We start from the raw sequence: 9,368 nt of genomic DNA on the forward strand, positions 1-9,368 counted from the left end.
AGCACTCTACCACTTGAGCTACAGTGCCACTTCCGGTTTTCTAGTGGTTTATTGGAGATAAGAGTCTCACAGTCTTTCCTGCCCAGGCTGGCTTTGAACCACGATCCTCAGATCTCAGCCTCCTGAGTAGCTAGGATTACAGGCGTGTGCCACCGGCACCCCGCCTAAATAGCCCTTTCTTTTACTCTGTCATAGAGATGTTGTAAGTCTAGTGGCACATGCCTTGAATCCTGGCACCCAGGTGGCTGAGGCAGGAGAATCACAAGTTCAAGACCAGCCTGGACTATATATAGTAAGACTCCCTTTCTAAAACAAAGCACTGTTGGAAGGTCTGTTAGTATGAATGTCTAATAACTGACTGACATTATTAAGCACCTTAGAAACCCATCATCCATTCAGTCTGCACTGAACTTGACACTGTCATGCAGAATTCCGGTGATGATGATAAGGTGAAATGATCCCTCCGGTTTCCTGCTTTAGCAAGGCTCTTAGACCTAGATGTGGCAGCTGCATGGTGCCTTGTAACACTGAGATATGTGCTCTTTTTAAGTTCTTACCTCCTAATCCGCCTTTGGGATTTATGCTACTGGTATCATACTAACAACAGAATTGGAACAAGCCCAGGGAGCTAATTCTCATACTCTCCTTTCCCCTGCAGATGATCCCAGCCCTAGGCTCAGTGCACAAGCTCAGGTTGCTGAAGACATTCTGGACAAGTACCGGAATGCCATTAAACGGAGCAGCCCCAGTGAAGGAGCAATGGCAAACTATGAAAGTACAGGTGATCACTAATATTTAAATTGTAACCTTTTTATCTAGTGGTAAAGAGTCCAGTTTCAGTAGCTTTTAAAATGAATCACTATAGGGAATACAGATGTAACTGAATCAGACTAATTATGTCCATGAAGCTGTATACCCCCAGATAACCCAGATGCACAGATGTCTTAGTGTTGTCATCCTTGAAGACTGGGGTGACATCAGTAGGATTTGGCATGTGCTTTATTAAGAAGTGTTCTTTTTTATTTTGGCCAGTCTTGGGGCTTGAACTCAGGGCCTGGGTACTGTCCCTGAGCTTCTTTTGTTCAAGGCTAGCATACTACCCTTGAGCCACAGCTCCATTTCTGGCTTTTTTTTTTTTTCTGTTTATGTGGTACTGAGGAATTGAACCCACGGCCTCATGCATGCAAGACAAGCACTCTACCACTAAGCCATATTCCAAGCCCCTAAGAAGTATTCTTTTATCCACTTCACTGATGAGAGGTCACAGACACTTAGGATAGGTTATACATTGTTGTTTTTATAGTATTCTGTTCTCCTCATAGTGGAATACTAGTAAAGTCCTCAAGATAAACTAAACAAAAGCAAAAGTATATAAAAACATAAGTAGCATTTTGCATGTGTGTGTGTGTGTATAGTTGTGTGTGTATGTGTGTTTGTATGTATGCTTGTGTATGTTGAAGAATCTTTTGAAAACATCTCCCATAAACTGGTAACATGACCTAGTTGTGAACAGAACTCCTGTGAGGGAAGAAGAGAAGTTCTGCTTCTTTTGTTTTGAAAAGTGTTCAAATGACAGAAAGTTGAAAGAATTGTGTAGTGAAGGCTCATGTTCTCTGTACTTGGACTACCTGTTTTAATGTTTTGTTACATTTTTCTCCCTACATTATTCTTTTTTTCTTGAAACATTTTTCTCCTAAGAATAAGGATATTTTACTAAATGAATCCAATATCTTTGTTCACATTCAGAAACTTTTTACTTCTTTTGACATTATATGTATGACCTTGTTTTAACTGACTAATTAAATACATAACAGCTATGGGAAGTGTAGTAGCGCCCTTGATGTTTGTAAGGTGCTCCCTGGTTTATTTGTGGGGGTGGCAGGAGGACTCTGCTAGGAGGTTTGGGATGCTTGAGTTCTGCATCTACCTCAGCCCAGCTGTTGACCAACCAAGATACCAGAGGAAGGGATTTTTTTTTGACTGACAAGATGTTTCTAAAAAAAGGTATTATTTAGTAAAATGTTTTTTGAGGCTCTTGTGGTTCAATTATTCTGTTTTGGTTTTTTTTGTTTTGTTTTTGGGTCTGGTTGTAGGGCTTGAACTCTGGGCCTGGGTGCTGTCCCTCAGCTCTTCAGTTCAAGGCCACTTGAGCCACAGTGCCACTTCCGGCTTTTTTCTTTTTCTGCTTATGTGGTGCTGGGGAATGGAACCCAGGGCCTCATGCATGCAAGGCAAGCGCTCTACTACTGAGCCACCATCCCAGCCCAGTTCAGTTATTCTGATTACAGAATATTAACTAATTTTAGTCTAACTAATTTTTAGTCTTTTACTGCTTTAGTTTACGGTTAAAAAAAACAAACCAAAAAAGTCTTTTTTTTCCAGCATTTTCTCTCAATGCATTGCTCTTGATAACCTGGTTAAGTATTTATCTTTCTTCATATTTTTCATCCAGAGTCTTATTGTGAGAAAATGCTATTACAGCGGGCACTGGTGGCTCACACCTGTAATCCTCGCTACTCATGATGCTAAGATCTGAGGATCATAGTTCAAAGCCAGTCTGGGCAGGAAAGTCCATGAAACTCATCTCCAGTAAACCACCCAGAAAACTGGAAGTGGCGCTATGACTCAAGTAGTAGAGTACTAGCCTTGAGCTGAAGAGCTGAGGGACAGTGTCCAGGCCCAGAGTTCAAGCCCCACAAACAACAACAATAAAAAAATGCTATTACAGTTGTCTTGCTCTGAGTTCTTCTGGAACCACATTAACCTGTTCATCATCATCTTGGGGATGGGTTTACTTAGAGGTCTTGGCTGATGGTGAAAGTGCACATGATTCTCCTCGTGATGAAACTCTACAGAACATCTCAGCTGATGATCTCCCTGACTCTGCCAGCCAAGCAGCTCACCCTCAGGACTCAGCTTTCTCCTACAGGTATTACATTTGTTTGCAGGGTTTGTATTAAATCACCATTTCATTCAAGTTAAGTGACTCATTAAGTCACTTAATAGTATGAAACAGAAAAGAGTGAAGTGCTGCTTGTAAGAAGACTTAGCTTTATTTGTGGATGTCAGACATCTAGAGCATTAATTCAGGGATTAAAAAACAACACCTAATATATGTCCATGAGCCACATATGTAAATTTAAATGCAACAGGCTGCAGCGCCTCTGCCTCTGCCCGTGTAAGGTACATCAGGGAGGACATAGGAAGCAAGGACTTGGCCTGCAGGGGTCCAGCCACAGGGTGACGGACGACACAGCCACTATCCCAGTCAACCTGCTGGAGCTCTCTTCATGCCTTCCTCATACCAGGCCATGCCTGTATTTCTGTCCCTCCGTCCCTCCCTCTCCCCTCCTCCTCCCCCCGTGTCTCTCTCTCTCTCTCTCTCTCCTGGGGCTTGAACTCAGGGCCTAGGCACTGTCCCTAAGTTTCTTCTGCTCAAAGCTAGTACTCTACCACTTGAGCCACAGTTTGAACCACTACTTTCAGCTTTTTCTGTTTATGTGATACTGAGGAATCAAACCCAGGGCTTCATGTGTACTAGGCAAGCACTCTACTACTAAGCCACATTCCCAGCCCAAAAAAAGTTAGTTGGGTTTTTTTGTTGTTGTTGTTTATTGTTAGTCATGAAGCTTGAACTTAGGACCTGGGAGCAGTCTCTGAACGTTTTTGCTCAAGGCAAGCGCTCTACTGCTTTGAGCCACAGCTTTGCTTCCAGTATTTGAATGGTTAATTGGAGATAAGAATCTCAGGGGGACTTTTCTCCCCCAGCTGGCTTCAAATTACGACCCTCAGATCTCAGCTTCCTGAGTAGCTAGGATTAGAGGCATGAGCTACAGGTGCAGGTCAGACTTACTTAAAATGATTATTTGAAAATTTTGAGTCCTGAAGCAGGACTTATAAATTTATTTACTAAACAATCAAAAATGTGACTGTTTTGACTGAAGATATAGCCCAGTGGTAGAGCGTATGCCTTAGCAAAATGTGCTATTTCTAGGCTTAACCTCTACTACCACTATAGGAAAAAATGTTACTATTCTGAATAAAGTAATAAATCCAATCTGTACTTATTCTTCAGAGATGCAAAAAAGAAACTGAGGCTTGCTCTTTGCTCTGCGGACTCTGTTGCCTTCCCAGTGCTAACTCATTCAACAAGGAATGGATTGCCAGACCATACAGACCCAGAAGGTAAGTTGCTACGGATAGCTTAGCTTGTCCTGAAGATAGAGCTTTAACCATATGAAGTTGCCAATATCTAGCTGTTCAACATCATACATTTGTTTTAGGTTGCATAAGGGCACTTTGATTAATGATAGTTTGTATTTTCTAGATGTGAGTAGTTCTGATGATACATAGTATAGTAGAATTGACATCCCAGATGCTCAGAGGCTGCTGATGGCTATGTAAACCCATGGAAATTCTCAGTAATAACAGAAGCCTTGTTTTTGTATTTAGACAATGAAATTGTATGCTTCTTAAAAGTTCAAATAGCTGAAGCAATCAATTTACAAGACAAGAACTTAATGGCTCAACTTCAGGAAACCATGCGCTGCGTGTGCCGCTTTGATAGCAGGACCTGCAGGAAGCTGCTGGCGTCCATCGCTGAGGACTACAGGTGAGCCCTGACCCATCAGCTGGGGGCCTGACTTGTAGCTGCAAGCGTTTTCTTTTTGGTCCTTATTTCAGAAATGAATCTGGACTTACTACAAAGTAGGTGGCTATATTTACCTGAATGTAAACAAGCAGTTTTTAGTGACCGAGAAGTGAGGCCAGGATAACTAGATTATCACTTTCCTGTTTCAGAAGTGTTGGGACAGATTCCTTTAGTGGACCAGAGAAGCAGGAATGGCCTGGGAATTGTTAACCTTTTCTGGCTTCCAGGCCCTTGCTAATGGTTATGAGAAAAAGTATAACTGAGGTAGTTAGACCGTATACAGAGCCTCCAAGGATAGGGGAACAAGCTTTCTAATATTTGTTATATTTATGCTACAAGCAAATAATTAGTGGAGGGTGCTTAATGGCTTGTAAGTAATCTGTACTTTTTGGTACTTTTAGTCTTCTGTAATAGTCAATTTCCTGTTAAGTAGGAGATCCTTCCAGCATGGAAACCAGGTTCCCATTTGAAATGGACCAAGTATGTGAAGGGACTTAGAAACATTTAGTGAGTTAGTTAGCTAAATGTTCAACCTAATGAAGTTAGTCAGAAATAAGCACCAAAGGTTCTGTCTCTTGAGCTGACAATAGTCCCCACATGACTTGTCTACAGCTGGATGGATATGCCAGTTTATAAAACCAAAGTTTATTTCATTTTATTTATTTAGTCAGTCATGGGGCTTGAACTCTGGGTCTGGGTCCCTGAGCTTTTCAGCTCAAGGCAAGCGCTCTACCACTTGAGCCACAATGCCACTTCTGGTTTTCTGGTGGTTTATTGGAGATAAGAGTCTCAGGAGCTTTCCTACCCAGGCTGGCTTTGAACCGTGATCCTTATATCTCAGCCTCCTGAGTATCTAGGATTACAGGTGTGAGCCACTGGCACCCAACTAAAACCAAAGTTTATAAAGTAATTTAATTTTTTAAAATAGGATGCTCAACCTCTGCTAGTGCTTCTATATACATCTGCTCTCCTACAAAGCATTTCTCTTTTTAGGAAAAGAGCCCCGTACATTGCTTATCTTACACGCTGTCGACAAGGACTGCAGACCACACAGGCTCACCTGGAAAGGCTCTTGCAAAGGGTTTTGCGGGACAAAGAGGTGGCTAATCGGTATTTTACCACTGTTTGTGTGAGATTATTGCTTGAGAGCAAAGAAAAGAAGATCAGAGAATTCATTCAAGGTAATTGCTTGCTTTTAGAAAAGAGCTGGAGATGTGGCTCAGGCCCTGAATTCAAACCCCAATACTGCCGCCCCCCAGAAAAAAAGGAAAAGTATTGGGAGAAAAAAATACTTTGAATGAAGCATCTCTTCAATCATGTATTATTGGAAAGACTGGACAATTTTCTTTTCTTTTGCTCTGTTTTGTTTGTGTAAGTACCCATTTGTCTTAGAACAGTTTTTTAATACTCAGTTCTTTTTTTTTTTGTCAGTCGTGGGGCTTGAACTTAGGGCCTGGGTGCTATCCCTAAGCTCTTTTGCTTAAGGCAAAGGTGGAGCCATAGCTCCACTTCCTGTTTTCTGGTAGTTGAGAGTCCACAGCCTTTCCTGCCAAGGGTGGCTTTGAACTGTAATCCTCAGATAACAGTAAAGTTCCCAGCCTCTGGAGAAGCTAGGATTACAGGCATGGGCCACCAGCACCGCACTAATACCCAGTTCTTTTATGGATTCTTAGTAATAAATTTTAAAGTTGGTGTGATATCCCCACACATGGAGACTGAGTCACACTGGGTAGCTGAGTCACCCAGCTTGGGTGGGTTATATGGCAAGATCATTCTCAAAAAACAAGGCTTAATTATTAGTTTATATCTTGTTTATTTTTAGCAGTACTGGAGTAAAAACTTAAGTCCTCATACTTGCTATTTAGGTGCTCACCACTTGAGCCATATTCCCGGCTCTTTTTTGCTCTAGTTAGTTTTTGGATAAGGTTTTTCACGTTTTGCCCCTGGGCTAGCCTTCTCCCATAATCCTTTTGCCTAAAGCCTCCCATATAACTTGGAATCCAGGCATACACAGTATATTTTTTTAGATGAGCCCCAGCTGCCATCCAAGTAGCTAGGATTATAGGTGTGAGCTACTGTACCCACCCCTGGAAATCATTAAACTTTGATGCCAAATCTCTAATAATTTTCTTTTTTTTCATGGATTGAATATTATAATTTATCATAAAAACTAAAGAGTTAAAAATTTTTTTGGGGGGTCCAGTCCTGGGGCCTGAACTCTGAGCTTGGGCACTGTCCCTCAGCTCTTCAGCTCAAGGCTAGCGCTCTGCCACTTGAGCCACAGCGCCACTTCTGGCTTTTTTCTTTTTGCTTATGTGGTGCTGAAGAATCGAACCCAGGGCCTCATGCATACAAGGCAAGCACTCTACCACTGCGCCACCTTCCTAGCCCCAAGAGTTAAGTTTTTTTTTGTTTTTTGTTTTTTTTTTTGGGTCCGGTTGTGGGGCCTGAACTCTGGGCCTGGGTGCTGTCCCTCAGCTCTTCAGCTCAAGGCTAGCGCTCTGCCACTTGAGCCACAGCGCCACTTCTGGCTTTTTTCTTTTTGCTTATGTGGTGCTGAAGAATCGAACCCAGGGCCTCATGCATACAAGGCAAGCACTCTACCACTGCGCCACCTCCTAGCCCCAAGAGTTAAGTTTTTTTTTGTTTTTTGTTTTTTTTTTGGGGGGGGGTCCAGTCCTGGGGCCTGAACTCTGAGCTTGGGCACTGTCCCTCAGCTCTTCAGCTCAAGGCTAGCGCTCTACCACTTGAGTCACAGCGCCACTTCCAGCTTTTTTCTTTTTGCTTATGTGATGCTGAGGAATCGAACCCAGGGCCTCAGGCATGCAAGGCAAGTGCTCTACCACTGAGCCACTTTTCCAGCGCTATAGCCTCAAACTTTTGATCCTTCTGCTTTAAATTCTGAGTGCTAGGATTACAGGTGTAAGTCACCATGTCCAGTCTGAAACTGTACAAGTTCTAAAACAATACATCTTTTTATAATATAGCTTTGAACTTAAATACTTGTATATTTTTTACTGTCTCTTCTTTTTAATGATATAGCTGCATATTCTTCTAAATAACACTCTTGGCTTTAGGGTCTTGGTGTCTGCCCCATTAGCAACTGAAATAATCTGTATAGAGTAGTCTCCTTTTATTTACCAGAGGTAAATAAAGATGCTCCTACTCAAGATGCTCCTACTCCCCAGTGGATGCCGGACACTTCATATGCTTATATTTACACTGATTAGGGAGATGGCTACTAAGTGACTAATGAGCAGTAGCATATATTGAGTGGATGCACTGAACAGAGAGAACTCCCTTTCTGGGCTAGATGGAGCAGAGGCTTCTAAACTTCTTTATGTTACTCACAAAAATATGCAGTTTAAAACTTATGAATTGCTTATTTCTAGACTTTTCTGTTTAATACTTTCATATCAAGGTTAACTGAAGCTAGGAAACAAAACAGGATGGGGTGACTACAATAATTCCTCTTTTACATTTTCATGGTGTGTATGTATTTTTAGGGGATAAGGGGGCCTGGTCTTGGGGCTTGAACTCAGGACCTGGGCTCTGTCCCTGAGCCTCTGTGCTCAAGGCAAGAGCTCTACCACTTGAGCCACAGCTCCACTTCCAGGATTTTGTGTTTACGTGGTACTGAGGAATTGAACCCAGGGGATCAAAATTGAACCCAGTGCATGCTAGGAAGTACCACTAAGCCACATTCCCAGCCATCATGGTATATTTCAAAAATATTTTTCATTGGAGACTTTCAGAAACTCACAGCAGCTGATGATAAAACTGCTCAAGTAGAAGATTTTCTGCAGTTCCTTTACGGTGCAATGGCTCAGGATGTCATCTGGCAAAATGCCAGTGAAGAACAGCTTCAGGATGCCCAGTTGGCTATCGAACGCAGTGTGATGAACCGGATTTTCAAGCTTGCTTTCTATCCTAATCAGGATGGGGACATACTTCGTGACCAGTGAGTACTTTGTGTTGAACTACATAGATGTATGGGTAGCCCTGCATTTGAGGCAAGCTATGCCTGTGTTTTGATATCTGACAGTAAAGAGAAATAGCTCAGTTACTAGTTTTCACTCATCAGAGTTGCACTATCAAGAATAATACCTCATTTTCAGAGATGTCAGACTGAAATGTTTTTGATTGAATCAGGGTCTTGAGCCACACCTTCAGTCCTTTTGATTTTAGCTTATATTTCAGAAAGGCTTTTATACTTTTACTCAGGCTGGCCTTGAACTATACTCTTCTTACATATACTACCACATTTGGCTCTTTTTGTGTGTGCCAATCCTGAGACTTGGACTTACAGCTAGGCACTGTCTCTGAGCCTCTATGTTCAAAGCTAGTGCTCTACCACTTGAGCCACAGTGCCACTTCTGTGAGATAAGGAGTCTCACATACTTTTCTGCCAAGGCTGGCTTTGAACTGTGATCCTCAGATCTCAGCCTCCTGAGTAGCTAGTAACTAGGATTACAAGTGTGAGCCTCTGGCTCCCGGCTTGGTCCCTTTCTTTAGTACCATCTGCCACTTGTTGAGTCATACTTCTCAGCCCTGCAGAATTGACATTTGGAGCCAGGTGGTTCTTTGCTGTGGGGTATTGTTCTGTACAATGTTTTGTTTTTTTCCAGGATTGTGATCTTTTTTTTAATAAGTTTTTTATTATGAAAATACTGTACAGAGGGGTTACAGTTATATGAGCAAGGTAATGAGTATATTT

At 42.1% G+C, this 9,368-nt stretch overlaps 1 protein-coding gene across 1 annotated transcript in view; it reads left to right on the forward strand.

Moving 5' to 3' along the window:
* Positions 1-9,368, forward strand: part of Gapvd1 (GTPase activating protein and VPS9 domains 1) — a 98,995-nt gene that overhangs the window by 78,783 nt on the left and 10,844 nt on the right. The window contains exons 17-22 of the mRNA XM_013021262.1: positions 659-781; positions 2,800-2,929; positions 4,076-4,185; positions 4,453-4,612; positions 5,645-5,832; positions 8,399-8,612. Coding sequence (XP_012876716.1) covers positions 659-781; positions 2,800-2,929; positions 4,076-4,185; positions 4,453-4,612; positions 5,645-5,832; positions 8,399-8,612 — 925 coding nt within the window. The remainder of the gene's footprint in view (positions 1-658; positions 782-2,799; positions 2,930-4,075; positions 4,186-4,452; positions 4,613-5,644; positions 5,833-8,398; positions 8,613-9,368) is intronic.

Source organism: Dipodomys ordii, unplaced genomic scaffold, assembly GCF_000151885.1.
Source record: "Dipodomys ordii isolate 6190 unplaced genomic scaffold, Dord_2.0 Scaffold55, whole genome shotgun sequence".
Taxonomy (NCBI): domain Eukaryota; kingdom Metazoa; phylum Chordata; class Mammalia; order Rodentia; family Heteromyidae; genus Dipodomys; species Dipodomys ordii.